Raw genomic sequence first — 19,994 nt, 5'->3', positions numbered from 1 at the left:
TGGTTGTGTGTCATGCCCAGGAGATCCTTTGCAACCTACCTGGTGGGGAGTTGGCTTCATCAGAATCCAGCAGCTATCAAGTAAGAGCTATTTAGGAAATTGTGGGTGGGTGGGTGTGTGTGTATTGAGTGTGTGGGTGTTCTATATGTATGTGAATGGGTGTGTGTGTGTATGAATGGGTATGGCTGTTGTATGAGTGTGTGGCTGTTGTGTGAGTGTGCTGTGTAGAAAAGGCCTTACCCTGTTTCTTCATTTATCATTCAGACAGGATCAGCCGAACAAGCGCAGATGAATCCTGTACTGGCTCAAGGCTGCAGTGAGTACCCCCAGTCTTCTCACCATTTGGCATGATCGTGCCCCAGCTCTCAAAAAAGGTGTTTGTAAGGAAGGATATACGACTGTTAGTAAAACTTCCCCGACATTTCCAAAGGACCCTTCTAGGGCCCACTAGGAAAAACTGAGGTCATCCGTCCCCCACTGGTTTCCGCTCTGATTGCATGCACACGATGGGTCCGGAAGAGACGTTGTCTGAGACTCAGTTTTCAAATCGCCTTGCCATTCCTTGCTTAGGCCCCTTCCAACTATGGTGGTGTTTGGCCCTGTTCTTGCCAATTGAAAGACGATGCAGAAACTGGAAAATCGTTCATTTTGGGGGATCTCAAACCTGGGTCCCTTGTCTCTCTTCCTTGGCTTCTTGCCTTTTGCTGTACATTTTGCGTGAGGAGCAGAAATGGAAATGTGCCAGGTGTGAGACCAGAGGGAAGCGTGATCTGAGGCTCTGCTTTTGTGTGGTGCAGCACCTCCATTTTGTGGGCAAGCAGAGCCTGGGGAGTTGCTGTGACTAAGCTGGAGTGTGAAGAGAGGTTTTAAAGAAAAATGCGGTCCCACTGAAAAGCCTGGAAGGGCCTGGCCTACGTCCAAGTGTTGCCAGTGGTGACTTTTGTTGCAAGGTGACAAGAGGTGGTTTTGTGTTTGGCACATCAGACTCCTTGCTGTCAATTGAATGCGCCCAATTGCTCTGAAAAATCAGTGTCTTGGAGCCAGTTGCCTTAGCCCACAAGGCCAAAAGCTTCCTTGTGAATTTAATGTGTTTGTGTCATTTTTTCTGCAGCTGACTCTGCTCCTCAGTGCTCCCCAGTTGGTCGCTGGAGGTTCTGTATCAATCAGACCACGCGCAATCGCGAGCCCCTGAGCCTTCCTGAGTCACAGCTCCTTGTTGGTAAGCTTTCGTTCTCTAGCTGGCTTTCTCCACCAGACTCTTTCAGGTTCTCCTGGCCCCAGCATCCTCTTGTTAGGACCTGGTGCTAGGCCCTGGTGTTGAGAAGGGGCAGAGTAACAAAACCAAGCACTGGGAGCAGCCTAGGTTGGGGCTCCTGATCCTTCAGGTTTAGCTTCTGGGTAAAATTTGCTTGGAGAAACCCTGGCTTTGCCTTGGATATATACCCCACTTTTCTTTTACAAAGACTCTCCAAAGATTTATAAGACAAAAAGCTTCATCAGGTTAGAGTTAGATCCCCAGACTGGGCTTCCACCCTCTGTTTAACTCATGGTCCACTTTGTGGCCTTGGATCCTTCAGCTTCTCCTGTGACCATGTCAAGGTGGATGATGTCTGTGGAATCTCTTGCAAACATCAAATTCTTGACCATGAAGTTGCCTCTGTGACTTCCCTTCTTGGAGCAGTCTCAGTCTTCTCCATCAGGCTGAGAATAGAGAAGAGTGGCGGTCTGTTTATCAGAAGCTTGGCAGGCCAGGGGGAGGGTAGTTGAATTCACCAGTGTGATCAACAGAGGGCTGTGTCATTCTACATTCTTCTTTGAAAAAGAACCTTTCACAATTCTGAGCACAAAGGCAAAGCTCCCAGGCTCTCTACCTCCTTTCTTTGCTGTGACTGGAAATGAGTCATCCTCTGGTGGCCGAGGGCTTTGAAATGAGCTTCTCTGAACTGACATGGGCTAGACACTGGACATTGTCTAATCCAACTATTAAATACCTTCTGTGTACAAGATACTGTTCTAGTGTTCTAGATACAGTGTTTTAGACACTGGAAACAGAGAGAAAGTGAAGTGCAGTCTCTTTCTTCCAGCGGCTCCCAGATATAAAGAGGAAGAAGCACTGGGGCAGGGGCGGGGCTGGAGGTGGGGGGCAGCCTTTTTGCAGTAGGGTGAGTCTTGAGAGAAACCCATAAGTGCAGCTGGGGAGCGAGAGCATTCTGGGCATGGATGAGAGCCTGAGAAAATGCCTGGAGCTGAAAATGGTAGGGTCTTGTTCATGGAACAGCCAGGAGGCCAGAGTCACTGGATTGGAGTGTCATACTTGGGGGGAGTGAAGGGTAAGAAGACTGGGAAGGGAGGAGGGGGCAGGTGATGAAGGGCTTTGAAGGCCAAACGGACCATAGGGAACCACAGGAGGCGATTGAGTGGAGTGGTGACATGGGCAGACCACCTCGCACTCTGGAGGCTGACTGGGGCATGTCCTGGAGTAGACGGTTACCAGGACTTCTGCTCAAGACAACTACTGGAATAGGGTTAGACTTAGGGTTTCAGCAGAACCCTGAAATTCACCCAATGCACATCAGAAAATCCTGTGAGAAGCTACCGGGTGCATAGAACTTGGAACTTAGAGTCAAGTCTTTCTATAGAGGCTAACTGTGTGAACCAGGCAGGTCACTTCACTTCTCTCAGCCTCAGTTTTTCCATCTACTAGATGTTGTGTAGATCAGATGAGGTAACATGGAAAGTTGTTAAAGCGCCATATAAATGTACACTGGTTAGCTAGCTAGGCAATGACTCCTTCCACCCCAGAACTTCAGAAGAGGCCAGCCAGGAGGAGCTAAGGCTAGAGAGATGAGGAGATCAAAGAAGACACTGAGTATTGAAGATCAAGAGACCCCTAAAGTAAAGAGTAACTCTCCACCAACTGCAAGTAGACCCAAAGGGAAAGAAAGGGGTTTTTCACAAGGACTCCATGAATACCTAAGAGAAATGAAGCAAAGAGAGAAAAAGTGGGGGCAGCTAGGTGGCACAATGAGTAGAGCACCAGCCCTAGAGTCAGGAAGACCTGAGTTCAAATGTGGCCTCAGACACTTGACATACTTAGTAGCTGTGTGACCTCAGGCAAGTCACTTAACCCCAATTGCCCTACCTTCCCCCCTCCAGAGAGAGAGAGAGAGAGGGAAATGAAACAAACCAAAAGCTCTAAAGGAAACAATTGGAAGGAAAATATGGACAACCTACTCCAAAGAACAAAGTCTCTGACAACTAGAACAGACCAAAGAGAAATCAGCAACTCCATGAGATAACAAGTAACTGTGTTGTAACAAAATCTAAAGTTGAAAAAAGAGAACATGTAAGGTCTCTACTATCAAAAACTGACCTCAAAGACAGGTCCAGGAGAGAGAATTTAAGAATGTTTGGGATTCCCTGAAAACCATTATTTAAAAAACCCAAAGGTCTGGACCTTCTATTTCAAAATAAAATAAAAATAAAAACTGCCCAGGTCTGTTTAAGCCAGGGGGCGAAGTGAAGACAGACAGAACCCACCGATTACCTCTTGAGCTCAGTTCCGACAGGGAAAGGTCCAGGAATGTCACAGTCATTATCCAGAGCTTCTACACCAAAGAAGAAATCCTGCAAGCACCCAGAAAAGCAGCACACAGCACCAGGGAAATACAGTCAGGATCACCCAAGCCCTGGCAACTTGGGCTGTAAATCGACACTGTGTGCCAAGAAGAGACCCTGGCATACAACATCCCAAAGAGCAAAAGGTACAACTTCTGACAGCTTACAGCAAAGAAGAGCTTATCCTGCAAAGCTGAGTTATCTTCCTAGAGGGGGAAAATGGATCTTGAAAGAAATTGAGGAATTTCAAGCATTCCTGATGAAAAGACCAGAGCCAAAGAGGAAGAAACTCTAAAGTGTAAATGCAAGAGTCCAGAGGAACTTAGGAAGGGCCATTTCTCTGAGTAATTGCAAGGAGTGTATGATGAGGTTGGGCTGACACTCCACCAGGGGGAGAAGAAACGAGGGTCCCCTCGGACCTTGGATATCTTCAAAGGGTACTGAGAGAGTGGAAAGAGAAAAACGGAGGCCCTGAGGAGGGATGGGGAGGATACAAGGAAGGGGAGGAGGAGGACAAAGATACTCATGTGGAAGGAGGAAGAAGAACAGGGTGGAGGGATTTGCTATCTCTCCTGGTTGGAGTGCATGAAAAGAAGAGTACAATATAGAAACACGTAGGAAGAGATGGGGGGACTGGGCACCAGAGGAAGCTCACTCTTCTCTGAAACAGACTGAGGTGGGCTAGACCAACAATGTGGACAGTCCAGTGCAGAAATATAGCCAACTCAGTGAGCGGGGACACATTTGCAGACTAGGAGGCAGGGGGTGACTGGGTAAGGAAGATGAAACCAAGCCCCTGACCCTGAAGCAGAGATAAAAAGGCCAAGGAAAAAGCTAAGTCCTAGAAACCAAACTGCAGCATGGGAATGTCATGGGAGGGTATTGTGCTGTAAGAAAAGACAATGGAGCTGACTTTAGAGAATACTGGGAAGATGTGTAGGAACTGGGCAGAGTGAAGTGAGCAGAACCAGGAAAACCTTTCTACAAGACTGGCCACATACTAAAGCCCAACCATTCTGAAAGACTAAGAAATTTTGATGAATGCAATGTCTCTAGAGGATTGATGATGAATCGGCCAGAGAAATGATGGGCTCAGGGTGCAGAAAGACACTTGCCGCATTTGTGTGGGGGTTCAGTTTGCTTAGTTCTGCTTATTACTAGGAGTTTTTTTCTTGTGGCTTTTTCATTGGGAGGGGATGCAGGGGGAGGGTTTATGCTGGTGATTCCTTCCAAAAAACAAAAGAGGGCCACAAAAGGAATAGAAGAGAAAAGAAGGAAGTTCAGCAGGGAGCACAGACACACTGGACAGTTTTGAAAGTAACATGCAAGGTTTCTTATTTACTTATTTAAAAGTTTGGTACAAAGTGGAGATTCATCGTGTCACATAGAACTCGAATTCTTTTGTGTTCTGCTGTGTGTATGGAAATACTCTTTTTTTGGTGTTTAAGTTCAAAATGAAAAAAAAAGTGACCTTGAGGGCTAAGTGATTAATGATTATTGGGAATTATTTCTTGCATTCATTTGGTAAAGGTTTTGTTCTCTCCAGAACTGAGATGGATGGTTCCCTTTTCATCGTGTTTTCTGACATGAGTACCAACAAATTTAGGGATTAGTAATCCAGACTCAGGATCATTGTTTTAATATTAGGGTTAGAGTGGGGCAGCTAGGTGGTGCAGTGGGTAGAGCACTGGCCCTGGAGTCAGGGGGACCGGAGTTCAAATCCAGCCTCAGACACTTGACACATGTACTAGCTGTGTGACCTTGGGCAAGTCACTTAACCCCAATTGCCCTGCCAAAAAAACCAACCAAACAAAAAGATTAGGGTTACAGAACTCATTTTTTTAAACTTAAGAGTATTTTAATTTTTTTCCAATTACATGTAAAGATAGATTTCTGCATTCATTTTTGTAAGATTTTGAGTTCCCCACTTTTCTTCCTCCCTCCCTCCCTCCCCTCAGTCCCCAAGACAGCAAGCAATCTGACATAGGTTTTACATGTGCAGTCACATGAACAGTTCCCACATTAGTCATGGTGTGAAAGAGCGCTCAGTTTTTTGACTGCAGTTTTGCTTTCTAATTTTCCCTACCATTTTTTAAATGACAATTCCTTGTCCCCATGTAATATAATATTGACATTATCAAGCAGCGATCTTTTCAGCTGGTTTCTGGATCTCTTCAATCTTTTTTTCCCTATTTTTTATTCAAACCTTCACAATTCCCGGTCTGGACAGACTAGTCCGTCATCTCTTTTGTGCATGTCCTGCCCACCCCTGCAGCTGTTTCCACAGGGCTGGTTAGCACCTCAGGGACCAGTGTCTCAAGCCATGGCCACATCACCATGTTGGAAGCTCTCCAAATTTCTTCTTTGGGGTCTCAGTCCTGAAAAGCTGTTCCTTCTCTCCTTACATACACACACACACACACACACACACACACACACACACACACACATATTAAGAAATTATTGAGTCCTGACTTCCTGATAATTTAAAAGAATAAAATCATTTTCATTAAAGTACCTGACATATAAGCACCCACATTCTTGGCCCTCCTTATACAATTTGCAATGAAGACATTTAGTTGGGATTGGAAGGTGGCATTACTGGACAATGCAGGGATTTCCTTTATTTGTGGGTTCTCTTTTGGCTACTCTGTATGTTAAACTGTTGTAAAACCTTGTGCCAAGGAAGGTGGAAGATGTGTCTCCATAGGGTCTAAACTGTAACCTTTGAGTTCAAATGGGGGATTTTTTTTATCTTTGAAAATCTCCCTAGATGGAGTCCCCTGTGATGGAGAGGGTCTGTAACAGGTGTGGCACAACTTTAACTCATTACTGACCTCCTCACTTAACCTTTTATTCTTCTTGTTCTAGATTTGGGGAACATGAGCAACAAAGAACTGTCCTCACAGGATAGGCTTCTCGTTGTGGCACCCACCCCAGAGCCCAAGGATTTAGCAGATGGTAAGACTTCTGAATGTGCTGGTCCTGAAACTGAACAGCTAGCCCCTCCTCATCAGGTAGAAGAGAACAAGATCCCAATGGTCCATTCTGCAGGGAGTTCCCATGGCCCTGCTGCTCAGCTTGAGTCTGGGGAGTTCGTCAGCCAAGTCCCCGGCGTAAGTCTACCTGTGTATCCAGGACGCCAAGCTGAGAACCACCTGGGTTTAGGTGTTTCCCACCCTCTAGAGTCAACTGCATTCAGCGAGAGCTCAGTTCCACTGCAGGTGTGTGTGTCTGAGCCAAGCCCTCAGTCCTCCTCAGTGCAGTGGCTACCTGGGTGTGGCACCTTGGCCTCTCGAGAAGGAGCAGCTGCCGTGAGTGTGGAGGCCACTTCTGCCCCGAGCGTGGAGGCCGCTTCTGCCCCTCAGTTGGTCACACTTGCTCAGAGCCCAGGCCTTGATCCAGCCCCTCTTCATTCCTCCTCAGTGCCTGAGGGAGATGGTGAAAGACCTCCAAAATTAGAATTTGTAGACAATCGCATTAAAACCTTGGATGAAAAATTAAGAAACCTGCTGTATCAAGAGCACAGCACATCTGGTCTCTGCTCCGAGAGTCAGAAGGACGCTACAAACCTGGAGTCTCCATTTTCTTCTTCCTCCTCGGCTGAGGAGACGCACTGTGGCCCTGGGCCTGAAGTTCTGGGTGCAGGGTATCACCGGAGCCAGGGTAGCCTTGCACAACGGACCAGTGCACAGCAGGCCAACACCGAGCTTCTGTCTCTCTCTGCTGTGGCTCAGCCTGCTAATGTAGCTGTGCCCAAAAGGGAGCCAGCCAGTGTGACCACTTCCGCGTCCAATGAGTTGGGTTTGCGTGTAAGTATCTCTCATTCTACCTTAGTGTCTTCTTCCCTCAGAGGGCAAAGTGACCCAGATCGGAGGAGTCGGGAGCTGAGACTTGGGCAATGTAGGTTCTCTCCCGACTGATGCAGCTCATAAGCTCTCTCTGGTGGAAAAATCCCTTCCCCTGCAACCAGCCTGAATTCAGTTCAGCTGCTTGGGGGACGGACAACATCCAGTGTGGCAGGCCCCAGGTCTGCCAGGGTGTGGCCTTCGATACTTCTTGATCGATTCTAGGCCACAGTCAGGTGGCTGAGGTAGGGCTGGGCAGAGGAAGCCTGAAAGCCCTCTAGTAAACTGGGCTAGGGACAGAGGGGCATGAGCACTTTTTCCTCGGAGGAGCAGACATACCACCATATTGTTTGGAATTGAAAGGGGCCTCAGAAGCCATCTAGTCTGTCTCTGAGAGTAGAGCTTCCCAAGGTCACACAGGTAGGAAGGAGTATGGAGCAGAGGCTAGAAACCATCTCCAGGGCTGGTTCACAGGCCATGGTACTCAATAGCTCATGGTGACCCCTAAATGTGCCTAACACAGTGCTCTGACTTTGTTAGGATCAACAGGCAGGAAAACCCCAAACCTATTCTCTGAGTTCCCTGGGGAAAGTTTCCCTCCAGCCAGAACGGCTTTGGCCTTTGACCCCCATCCTTCTGGCATCTGCTGGGCTTTGTGCCTCTTCGGATCTCATGGGGCTGATGAGTTTCCCCAATCCCAAGCCATCTTCCTTTTCTGCTCCTTTTTAGGTGTGTGGGGAAGATCGCAGGGCCAGTAGCTACCATTTTTTGGGAGGAAAGGGCACTAGAAGGGACCTTGCACTGTTTCACACTCCCTGTCAGCCTCAAATGGTGGCCCATCCCCAGGAGTCAACTCTTCTTAGAGTAATGGGCACCCCAGAGGAAGAGGGGAGAGTTGCATCCATTCTTTCCCTGCTGAGCTTCCAGTGTCGGCCTTTACCTGATGCTTGGCTCTGCCCCGGCTTGGATTAACCAGCTCCTAAAGCTTTCTGGGTAGGAGAGCCTAAGCTGGTCTTTGGACCTTTCCTTCCACTGGCCTTTTTTCAGGATCCAAATATGTAGTTGTTGCCTTTCCAGTAATCTCTGGGAAGATGGCTCTCTCTAGCTTTTCCCAGATTATGTGGCCCCTTAAGGAACCCCAATCACAAGGCTTTGGAAGTGGAAAGTGCCAGGTCTTGTGCTAAGCCTTTTGCAGATAGGAGCTCTCATTTGATCATCACAGGAACCCTGGGAGGGAGGGGATAATATGATCCTCATTTTACAGATAGAAACTGAGACAGGCAGAGGTCAAGTGACCTGCTCAGGGTCACTCAGCAGGTCAATGTCCGGTCTTCCTGACTGCAGGCCAGCTCTCCCTCCCATGTGGCACCTCTAGAAGAAGAGCTTCAGTCTGAGCTGAGGGGGAAAGGAGTTCTCATTTCCTCCAGTGAGATGGGCCATTTGTGGTCTGTTCGGCCCTTCCCAGTTCCCTGGAGCCCTTGGCAGTTAGCACCATGTGTTTTTCCTTGCTCTTCTCCCCTTTAGGAGACATCCCCTGATGTGGCCCTTCCAGGGGATCCTGAAGCCTACCCTGCTTCTGTGTTGAGTGGCGGTGGCGGTGGTGGCGGCGGCGGCGGCGGTGGTGGCAGCAGCACCTTCCATCTGCACACAGGAGGTGAATATCTTGGCCTAAGCTTTACTTGTTCTAGTCTCAAAAATCCTATTAGCAAGAAATCCTGGACTCGCAAAATAAAAAGCTGGGCATACAGGCTATGGCAGTCAACCAGCTTTGGTGAGAGACCCAAAGCCCGCCAAGGTAGCATGCTTACAGTCAGGGCCATAGACTAGGTAACATCACTTTTAATTTCCTTTGGGGATTTTGGTTTTTATGAACAAGTCTTCTCGCTTTTCCCACCGAGCCTGGGTTTGCGACACGTCGTATGAATGCCACTGTTACTGTACTTTGCTTTCCATAACTAGTTTGTTCCCGTTTTTCATTTCACATAGAAGCTCAGATTGGGAAAGCGTCTCATGGCGCCTGATTCCAAGCTGGGGAACCAGCGGGCTGTTCTTCACTCTTGCACTGACACCTTGTAAACTATGTAGGCCAAGTGAATCTTCTTTCTTCTACTTTTTTGGGGGTCTGATGAACACGTGAAATTTTGACAAACGCTGTTCTTGTTTGTGTGTTTATCATTGGGCCGCACTTGCAGTGGAGATGGAGATGAAATCGCAAGTCGCTTCAGCCCCCCTGCCTCTGGTAGGAGAATCTGCATCTCTCAATAGATGTATAGGAACGGGCTCATTTCAGCGGGGCAGGTTCCAGGTTGGTGTCTCAGCTTAATCTGTTGTTCAGAATTGGGGGGGGCGCGGGGGGCGGGATATAGGATCTGGACTTGTGATTTCCTTTTCCCTATGCTGTACAGGGTGCTAGGGAGCCTAGTAGTCTCTCCTGATTGGCTTCTCACATTTCAGTATCGGTGATTCACTTTGTGTTGGGGCCCTTCTTGTAGGTGTCCCCTCCAGGATCCAGTGCATGTCCCCAGGGTCAGCAGTGGGAGGTCACCTCAGGCCAGCTAGCTGTCTGCAGGTTTTCTCTCTGCCACTCAACTCTCTTTGTGCTTCAGGTTGTCACTGTACCTCATCAGCAGGTAAATCAAGTTGCTTTTTGTGACAAAGACTGTGTGCCTGCAACCAAACAGGTCCTGACCAGTCCCAGCAAAGATGCTGGAAAAAAGACTTGGCTTTCTTTGGCCACCCTTGGTTCTAGTCCTGAACCTCACAAAGATGACCAAGCCTTGAAAGAAGGGGAAAGCCTTTTGTCTGTCAGCACATGTGAGACTGATCCAGCCTCCATGACTCCAGAGAAAGATACCTCTGCTGCTGAAAGTAGTGCACAGTCTGGGTCTGAGCCCCCTGGGGGTACTGTTTGGACCCAGCTAAGCTCAGAGAGTGAGTCTTCTGCTCCTCTCGGCCCCTCAGAAGACCGGGCGGGAAGTCCCAGTGAAGAGAACTCCTGTTGCTTACCAGTCCAAGAAGAACCGCCCTATGTTCAGACCCAGAGTGCACTCTTCTATTCTCCATCCTCCCCGATGAGTAGTGATGATGAATCTGAAATCGAAGATGACGACTTGAAAGTGGAACTTCAGAAATTACGGGAAAAGTAAGTACTGGTTTTGTCATCTCAGCCACCTGGCTTGCTGAGTTCGGAATTTGGGTTGGGGTAGGCCCAGAATTTGGGATTGAAAAGCCATGAGCTGCGAGAAAGCCTACAGCACACACTTGAGGGTTAGCTGGGAATATCGAAAACCAACTTCCTCCTTTCAGAACTTCAGGAATTTTGATTCCAAGTTTTCTTCTTTAATCGACAAGCATTTCTTAAGAACTGACTTAAGCGCCCAGGTCCCAGTGATTCAAAGATAACAATAAATAATTGCCGCCCTCTTCCGCCCCTTTTTTATTACACTTAGTCATCTCCAAGAAGATTCAGATGATCACATATTTTGCCGAGTTTTAGACATTGCTTTTTAAGTGCAGTGAACCAAACAATGGAGTATTCTTTGTTTAATTAATTTTTGAGATGTGGAGTACTTACTTGTTACCAAAAGAACCGAATGTTTTTCAGAGTATCTGAAACGAATAGTTAAATGCATTTATGTGAGCTTTCTTAGTGACCACATCACACTGCTGCCTCACAGTGGACCTACAGACCACTCAGACGCCCAGATCTTTTTCATATGAGCTTCAGGTAGTATTTGGCTATCAAGGTGACATTTACTAAATTCCTTAGAACTAGAATTTCAAAACTTCCTGCAGTCTTGTTTTAATAAAGGAATAAAACTGGCATCCCAGTGTTTATGTGCACATGTGTGTGTACACATATGGAGAAGGAAGGGATGTTTTTCTACAGTCTTTTCCCCTCTAGACTTTCCAAAAAATTAGAAAAAATGTTCAGGTAAATTCTTAGGAATTGATCGAACTCTGTCTTAAACAGCATATTTGGATTTGTCATTTCTAATTGCACCCCTCTCTTCCATTATACTTTTAGAATGAATGAATGAAGCAGTTCTTAGGCAGTTGCTGAGCATTGGGATCCAAAGAATAGCCCTGCTCTCAAGGGCTTTGGATGCTTTGGGTTTTGTTTTGTTTTTTAACTCGGCAAATATCTACCTTCTCTTCCTCCCAGCCATTCTCCCCTCGTTGAGAATGAAAGAAAAGCAAATTCCTCCATTAGGCATTTCTCCCCAAATATCCATCAGTCTGCCCTTCTCTGGCCGGAGGTGGATTGACCATTGGCACCACTAGCCCCTGGAGGTGGGCTCAGTCATTGTGTTGAGCAGGCATGTTTGTCTTTATAATATTGTTGTCATCGTATACATTCTCCACCCCCCTGCTTCTGCTCATTTATTTCCCTTTGCATCAGGTCATTTGAATTCAAGAATTAGAAAGAACCTCAGTGGCCAGACATCAAAGTAGTCCCCATAACATACTTTATAAATCCATACTTGTCATCTAAGCTCTGGTTGAAGACTTTTAGGAAAGGTAGCTAATTTTGGACAGTTCTCATCACTGTCCTAACCTCAAGCTGAAATTGGCCTCTCAGCAGCCTCCACCGCCTCCCCCCTGTAGCCTCTTAGTTCTGTCCTCTATCTCGCCCTTCCCCCAATGATGGACCACTTTGACACTGCTCCTGTGGCCCCCTGAGTCTTCTCTTCTCCAGGCTGTCCTCAGATAGCACAAATGCTCTTCACCCTCCTAGCTGCTCTCTGGTTTAACAATGGAACCCAGAACAGAAGGCCTCCCTGTTCCTGGGAGCTTTGCCTGCCTTGATGTCCCAGATTGCAGTAGTGTTTTTGGCTACCACACCACACTGCTGTCCACTCAGACCCCCAGATCCTTTTTAGACAAGCTACTGTCCCATCTTGTGCTTCTCAAGTTTTAGCTTCAGTCTTTAATTCCACCCTCTCAACCTATCACCTAATTATACACTGTTGTCTATTCCACAGTTTAACAGGAAAGGCAGAATGATAATAGACCAAATTATTCCCCCAACCCCCTAAATCACATGATTCCATCAGTAGACACAGAAAAGACCTTTGACCAAACCAACCCTGAAAACCCCAGGAGCGTACAGGCAGCACCAACACCACCTGGGAGGGGAGCGCTCTTGTTGCTGGATCTGGGATTTCCCTGGAATAGGAACTTCCAGATGAGGCATCTCCATCCACCAACTCAGGTTGGCATCTGCTCTGGACAGTGTGGTCTCAGAGAGCTGCCTGGGGCTTTTCCAGGGACGCACAGCCAACATCAGATATGGGACTTGTACCCAGCAGCCATCTAGCCACTGCATCACATCTTCTCTTATGAAAAAGAGACTGAGGCAAGGAGGAGGCGACTCAAATTGAGTTCTCAATCTCTCTCTGCAGACAGAGTGGCTGGCACCCCACCTTTTTTGCTTGCACCTGGCATTGGAATCAGGGTTGGAGAGATGGTTTTGAACAAGGCTCCCAACCTGCCTGCTGGCCATGTGCTTCTCTGCACTTGTCTGTCTTCACTCTGACTTTAGATTTTTCTCTTTGGGCTCCTCAGACACATTCAAGAGGTAGTGAACCTTCAAGCCCAGCAAAATCGGGAACTCCAGGAGCTCTACAATCGCCTCCGGTCCATTAAAGACAGCAAGTCGGAATCCTCCGAGCTGCCTCTGCAACCTACATCCCCTCGCCGCCCGAGGTCCTTTAAGAGCAAACTCCGAAGCCGCCCTCAGTCCTTGATCCACGCGGACAATGGTATTGTTGTTGCTACAGGTAACCCAAGAAAAAAGGGGTCACCTAAAGAGACTCCCCAAGGCCCCACATCTCTTGTAAATAGGGCCTTAGGGCCAAGGAGTGGCCTCGATGGGTTTTTTAAAGAGAGGCCAAGCCCAAGAGACCCCCAAGAGTTTTCCTTGAGGGATCTACGTGTGGTAGGTGGTGGGGAGGAGTGCCCGAGTGTGGGCAGAGGCAGCTTGGCTTATTTCAGGGTGATCTGAGAGCTCTCTGTGCCCAAGGGGCAGCTAACTTCATTGAGTTTCTCTGTTCTCCCGTACAGCTTTGAGGTGGCTTCCCTCCCTCAGTCAGTGAAACACAAATGTCTTTGCTTAACCTTTTGGAAGCTAACCCCACCATTCTGGGAGGACAATAGATATTTCATAGAGCTTTTAGAGGCCATGTTATTTTCTGAACAGAAATGATTATTGGGCATGATTGAGTAGGATGGCAGCTCTTTGAGGCTGTGCTGGTGTTTGATTTGGCCCTTGGATCCCAAGCACTTGACACCTCTTTCCTCTTCTCAGCCCTGCTTTATGGGGGGGTCCAAGGTCTGGGGGCATGCCCATGAATGGAGGCCCCATCAAAGGACATCAAATAAGCATCTCTTATGTGTCCTTTGCTGCTGCCTTCATGGAGCTCAGACTCTCACATGGGATGGGCATTTGACAAGAGGTGAATGGTGGTTAGTAAGTATTTGGTAAATTTGAGCCTCCCCACAACCCTGCCAAGTCAATGGAAATTGGCCTAGTTGAGCTGAGAGTCCTGAAGACAGGGATGTGATGGGCCAGTGGATGTTCCAGGGCTAGCCGTGATCCTCGCTCAGATCTCTGGTCCCAAAGTCGAGGGCGCTTTCCATAATACGTGCTGCTTGTAAGTGATAAGAGAACTTTCTCATTTTTCTTGGTAGCTTTGGGGTTTATGTCGCCATATTTGGGGGCGGGGCAGGGCAATTGGGGTTAAGTGACTTGCCCAAGGTAAGTAAATGTGTCAAGTGTCTGAGGTCAGATTTGAACTCAGGTCCTCCTGACTCCAGGGCCGGTGCTCTACTCACTGCGCCACCTAGCTGCCTCCTTCATTTCTAACTATATCCCTCCTGTCTTCACTACCCAGAAAGCCTCACCTTTGAATAGAAAAGAGGCAAAGTTACCTAACCATGGCTTCAATGTATCCAAAGCCCCCTGCCCTAGGGCCCCCCACCTTAGCATTTTTCAGTCTATTCAGGGACATTTTAATTATACAGCATTCAGTTTCATTTTTAAAAATTATTTCATGATATCTAATCGAACTTAAAAAATGTTTGTTGGCTGCCTGTCCTCAGTAGCCAGAAAAGGGCCCCCACATAAATGCATGCTTGGCCTTCATTTCAGGCCTTTTCCCAGGTGGATGGACTCTGGAGTGGCCCCCTGATTTTTCAGTTATTCTTTTCGAAGAAGTACACTGGGACCCATCTTCACTCCAATTCTCCCCACTCCCAGTCCCATAGCCCTGGGGTGTCAGAACAGAAATTGGGATTTGAGGAAGCCAAGGACACCTTGAGAGGCAGCCTAGAAAGATCTGGAGCCCTGCAGGAGTTTGGCTTCCTGGAGCTTTGGCATTTTGTTCTCAGATCACATCCTTTGAAAATGGGGATGGATATTTTGCAAGCCATAACAGAATTCAAATCTTCATTGGTCTTATTGGAGAAATTCATCCCAAAGACAGGCATGTAAATGATCCCTCATAAAAATGGGACTTGGGTCAACCAAGCAGATAAATCTCCTTGTTTTGCGTGTGGGATTTTGCTTTACTGGCTTCCCACAATGACACAGCTTGAGGTCAATGCATTTGTTTTCTCCACATGCTGATCAGAGCCTCTCGTGATCCAGGTTGATGTCAGGTCTCAGGGTTGGCGTATCTTCACACTTTCAAAGTAGGGGAGGCTTAAGAAGAAAACCCATTCAGTCAACATTTATTAAGTGCTCACTGTGTGCCAGGTTCTGCTATGGGCTGGGGAGAGATACAAAGAGATAAGTGAAACAAAAGGCTAATCAGCTGATTCTGGGGAGGAAACCATGAGGTCTTGAGGAAAGTGGTCCAGTCACTTTGATGAGGCATTTGCCTGGGAGTTAGGTGCCGTGCTTAGGGTCATTGCTCTGCTTTCTGAATGTCTCTGGTAACCATGTGGCTCTAACTCCCACCAACCCTGCCCCTCAACATTTGACTTCCCTGCTCTTTGTTCTAGACCCGTTGTGTACGGTGAACAGTACAACATCTTGTCAGCAGTCGCCGGCCAGCAAGAAAGGCATGTTCACTGATGACTTGCACAAGCTGGTGGATGATTGGACAAAGGAAACTGTGGGAAATGCTCTCATTAAGCCGAGCCTGAACCAGCTCAAGCAGAATCAGCACAGGTTGGAGACAGACGCCTGGAACAAAGGCTATGAGGTAAGTGGTGATTCACAGAGCAGGGCAGGTCTGGGATGAGGCTAGTGACACTTATCGTATGCATGCAGTTAGGCCTCAACTTGGCAAAGCCCAGTGGCCGCTTTGGTGGCTTTCAGTGTTCGCCCACTTTGGGTGTGGCGCTGTGGGCTGCTGCTGCTGCTGCTCACACGCTCGGTGACACTTGGGACATGGAGCAGATTACAAGGCCCTGAGACGATATGGCTCCCATTGGCTCCTGAGCAAGGACTGTGACAACCCACTGGGTTCGTCCATGCCGCCTCTGTGAATGAGCTGCTGTGACCCCAGAGGTGACTTCTGTGGTTTCAATGAATAATATTTTAAAGATTTGGGTAGAAGCTACTTTCTGTGTTCAGGAGCTAAAGCCTTTTCTCCCTGTGGTGGCCCAGAATGACCTGGAGAGCACTGAGAGTTGTGGAGGGAGGCCTGCAGAACGGGCTGGCCTTGGGGGATGGGGAAGGTCTTTGGGATCCATTGGAGGCGAGTAAAGTGCCTAGAAACTGATCCTGTTTTGGTTTTGCCGTTCTTTTCATCAGAACACTTCATCTACGGTGGCTTACACATCAGCCTGGATCTCATCTCTCTCCCAAATCCGTGGCCCTGTCCCAGCAGCCTTGCCGCAAGGAATCTCCCTCCCATCCTTCCCAGGAGCCTTGCCTTCTTATGGAGTGCCACATGCCTGCCAATATAACGCCGTGGGCACCGCTGGGTACCCAGTGCAGTGGGTGGGAGTTTCAGGAACGGCTCCACCGCCTGTAGTGATCCCCAGCCAAGCGGTGGGCCCTTTCCAGCCTGGGCTGAATTTGCCTTCCTTTCCAGCGGCCCCAGTGCAGAACTCGGCCCTGGGCCCACCTGGGCCCAAGTGAGAGCACTGGTCGGGAAGGCCCCCCTCTCCCTTCTGCCTCGGTGTGCTTGTCATTCTGTAGAGATGTGCACTTTGTACAGCGAGTGCTGCGCACAGGAATCATTTTTCACTCCAGACCCTAATTCCTCTTTGATACTTGACGTTTTTTAAAATGCTGGTCAGAATGCTTCGGGAAGTTTGCCTTTTGCATCCCCATCCCCAGGAAACTTTTGATGCCCCCCCCCCCACTACTGTTCAGCTTGGTGAGCCTTGTCCATAAATTTCACAGGGGCCACTTCAAATAATTGTCACAAAATGGGAACCATGTCATGACATTCTTGATGTTCCAGTCCCATTGGACTTCTTCATGTGTTGTAATGTTGAGTTTAGGCCAAGGCTCATCACCCTGGGCTGGTGGGGATGGCTTACTGTGACCACCTTTGGGTGCATGGACAGAGGGAATCATCTTGCTGGTGAATCCTTGGCATGCCCCCTTTGGAATGAACTTTTCAGTCACAGGAGCTGAGTGAGGTTCTATGTGGGGAGGGGAGGGAATAACCACCAACTGAGACAGTTCTTGATTCTGCCAATTGTTCCCTATATGCCACACACACCACATGGTTTTCTGACCAGCTGAGAGGTGTATTTGGCTGTGGATCCCCTTTGGGATCCCCCTTGGGACTCTGGGGAAAAAAAGGGAATTCATGCTTCTAGCTCCATTTGTGCATTTACCCGATAGGAAATGTATTTGACCCAGCTTTAGAGGTTAGGAGGCTTCTCCGTGAAACCCTTAAGTTCCCTGGCCTCTAGGAGATGTGCAGTTGGCCTCTTTGGCCTTGAATGAGACAGGAGGCTCCCTATGGAGCATGGAGGAAGGGAGGGGAGGGGAGAGCCTTGGTTGAGAACAATTTCTCTAAACAACTCCACCCTAGAAAGGATGGCTTAGGTATTTGAAAGGCTTTGAGCTGATATCTCAAGTTTTTTTCGAGGAAGGCAGACATGGTTCCTTTTCAGAAGTTCACCACAAGGCCATCTTGGAGCCTTCCAGGCACCTAGAAGTACTTGAACTTTTTTCCCTTCAACTCGAAAGTTTTCAGGACCTTTCTCTATATCTTCAGGCCCCTTCTGGGACCCTTCGCTCAATTAAAGAGCCCTTTCTTCTAATAAATACTTCCCCAAGTCACCAGTTTTTACCCATCACAAATAGGATTTAAAGAATGCTTTTAAAAATTGTGTCCTAAGACTGAAATGGGCCATTGAGATGACTTCCACTTGGTCTACTTGTTAAGGCCTCTACCTTCTAAAGAGAACCTGGCCTGCCCCCTCCCCCCTCCCCCCTCCTCACACTAGTCTCAGAATTCAGCATGGGGTGGGAAGCAGGTGGTAGGTTATCATACCAACCATAACCCACCACGGTAGACACAGATTGAACTCTTGTGGCATCTTTTCCAACGTTAATCACATTTTCAGATCCCTGAAAATCACTTCTCCATTGGCTTGAAGCCAGTGTACCTTGGCATGCTGGTATATATAATGCCACCAGTAATGCAGCCATTCAGAATCAGTGCTCCTTTGACCAGGAAGACTTCCTCCAAACCATGGCCCCACATTTCCTTTCCTGAATTGACTGTAGAATTGGGCTTAGACCTGCAGCCTCTGAAGGCCCAGGCTATGCTCTCAAACGCCGCAAACCCTGAGGAGGGATGGCATCACTAACGATGGTCTTGTTGGCTGTTGTACACGAGGTGCCACCTCTGGTTCACATAGAGAATTCATTCTTGTTTGCCTGCAGACTTTTGGCAGTGCCTTGTGATAAGTAGAATCTTTTCAGGTTTTTACTGGAAAGGATATTTGTTTGAAGATGTTAGAGAATGTCCTGCTGTCTCCATGGTGAACACAGCAGCTAGGGATGACTTGATAGAGATGTATGGGTGTATCTCTATTTAGACACATACCTAAAACAGTGAGTCTGTGGCAAGTTGAAGAAAACTGTTCTTTGCATCACTGTTTTTCTTTAATGCATTTTTTTTTCCATTACTTAAAAAGATTTCCTTCAGATTATAGGCACTTTGTAAATACTGGCTAGTTTTCTACTTGAGGATTTTGCATTATTTCGTAATTTTGCTAAACCAGATACAGTGCCGTTTTCACCTTTTCTGAGGTATGTGAAACTCCCTTCTCCTCTTCCCCCCCCTCCCAAAACAAATTAACTTGAAGTCAAGCTGATAAAGAAATCTCAGTGTATCCAAAAGACTGCTCTGGCAGGAGGCACTGGCCTGTCCTTGGTGAGCGTCCCATCTGTTTCCAAACTCCCCCACACCCCATCCCCCACACACCTGGCAGTCTTCACTGAGACCCCTCTTGGGAAGAAAGTGTATTATATGTCAGACCACTGTGTTTACTCCCAAGTGAAAGTCTGATGCATAGCACTGTATCTTCATACCTAAATGTGGGAGCGTCTGCCACTGCGTCTGTCAAGTTGGGTGATACACAGTGAGAGTAGGAAACAAACACTTGGAATTTCAAAGAATTTGCTGTAATGTCACAAATGGCTGTTCTACTCTTCACCCCTTCCTTGCCAATTTTATGCTGAGCATGAATTCTAATGTTATGACAGCAAAAAAAAAAAAAAGTCTGTGACAGTTGCAAAAGCCCCTTTCTGCTGGGATTTTTAGATTGAGCATGGCTGGAGACGCACAGTCTGATGGAACGGATCATTTTTGTAACTCCAGGTTTGGTTCTAGCCCAGTTACTTTTCTTTATCTACCTCGTTTTTCAGTGCTGTTTGAGGTGCACAAGTCGACGCTGTTGCCTGTGAACTTTTATTTGGGGGGTGGGGGATGCTTGATTTTCAGTATTTCTGTCAGCCTGGTGGATCCCCTCATCCCAAAGCTGTGACCTTGGGATGGGACGGGGACAGTCCACACTCCCCATTAGCAGCCTCTTTTGAGTCAAGTGGCTGAACTGTGCATCTCAGTTGAAATAAGCTTTGGGGATTTGGGGAGATGCGTTATGGAGGGAAGTAATGTTGCAACTTGATTTGTGGTGATTAATCCCATGGAAATGAGTTGAAAAAACAGTGCTCGGGGAGAATGTTGCGAATCAGACAATCCCATGCCTCCCCTCCACTGTATGCCTAGCTTTTCCTGCAACAGGAGAACATTGGAAAAGTGACCCCATGCTGACCTGATGTTCACCACGTTACCAAACACCAAAGCTTGGAGGGCCATCGGAATTGCTCTTTGCTGTCTCTGGGTGCTTCAGAATGATTCGATTGAATTTGATTTCCAGGTTTGATTTGGGAAAGAAAACCCAGGAAGCAATTGTCAGCCTCCTGGCCTTGGTTTTCAGTGTTTTCCCCAGCCATATCACTGGATAGACATTCCAGAAATACATTGACCAACGGTTTTCTATTTCCTTGTTCAATCTTGCCGTTTGTTCAGAGGAAGTGGAGTA

General features: G+C 47.7%; 1 protein-coding gene across 1 annotated transcript; it reads left to right on the top strand.

The window, feature by feature from the left end:
- Positions 1–8: 8 nt before the first annotated feature.
- On the top strand, positions 9–18,527 carry LOC118833310 (serine/threonine-protein kinase WNK3-like; the record flags this gene model as incomplete). The annotated part of the gene is made up of 10 exons (XM_036740675.1): positions 9–80; positions 265–316; positions 1,112–1,219; positions 6,490–7,430; positions 8,991–9,120; positions 9,659–9,771; positions 10,073–10,608; positions 13,035–13,249; positions 15,474–15,676; positions 16,231–18,527. Coding segments are annotated over 10 exons (2,700 nt in total), but the record flags the coding sequence as incomplete, so codon positions are not given.
- Between the last annotated feature and the right edge of the window lie 1,467 nt (positions 18,528–19,994).

Source organism: Trichosurus vulpecula, unplaced genomic scaffold, assembly GCF_011100635.1.
Source record: "Trichosurus vulpecula isolate mTriVul1 unplaced genomic scaffold, mTriVul1.pri scaffold_169_arrow_ctg1, whole genome shotgun sequence".
Lineage (NCBI taxonomy): Eukaryota > Metazoa > Chordata > Mammalia > Diprotodontia > Phalangeridae > Trichosurus > Trichosurus vulpecula.
This window is presented reverse-complemented; position numbering and strand designations above follow the sequence as displayed.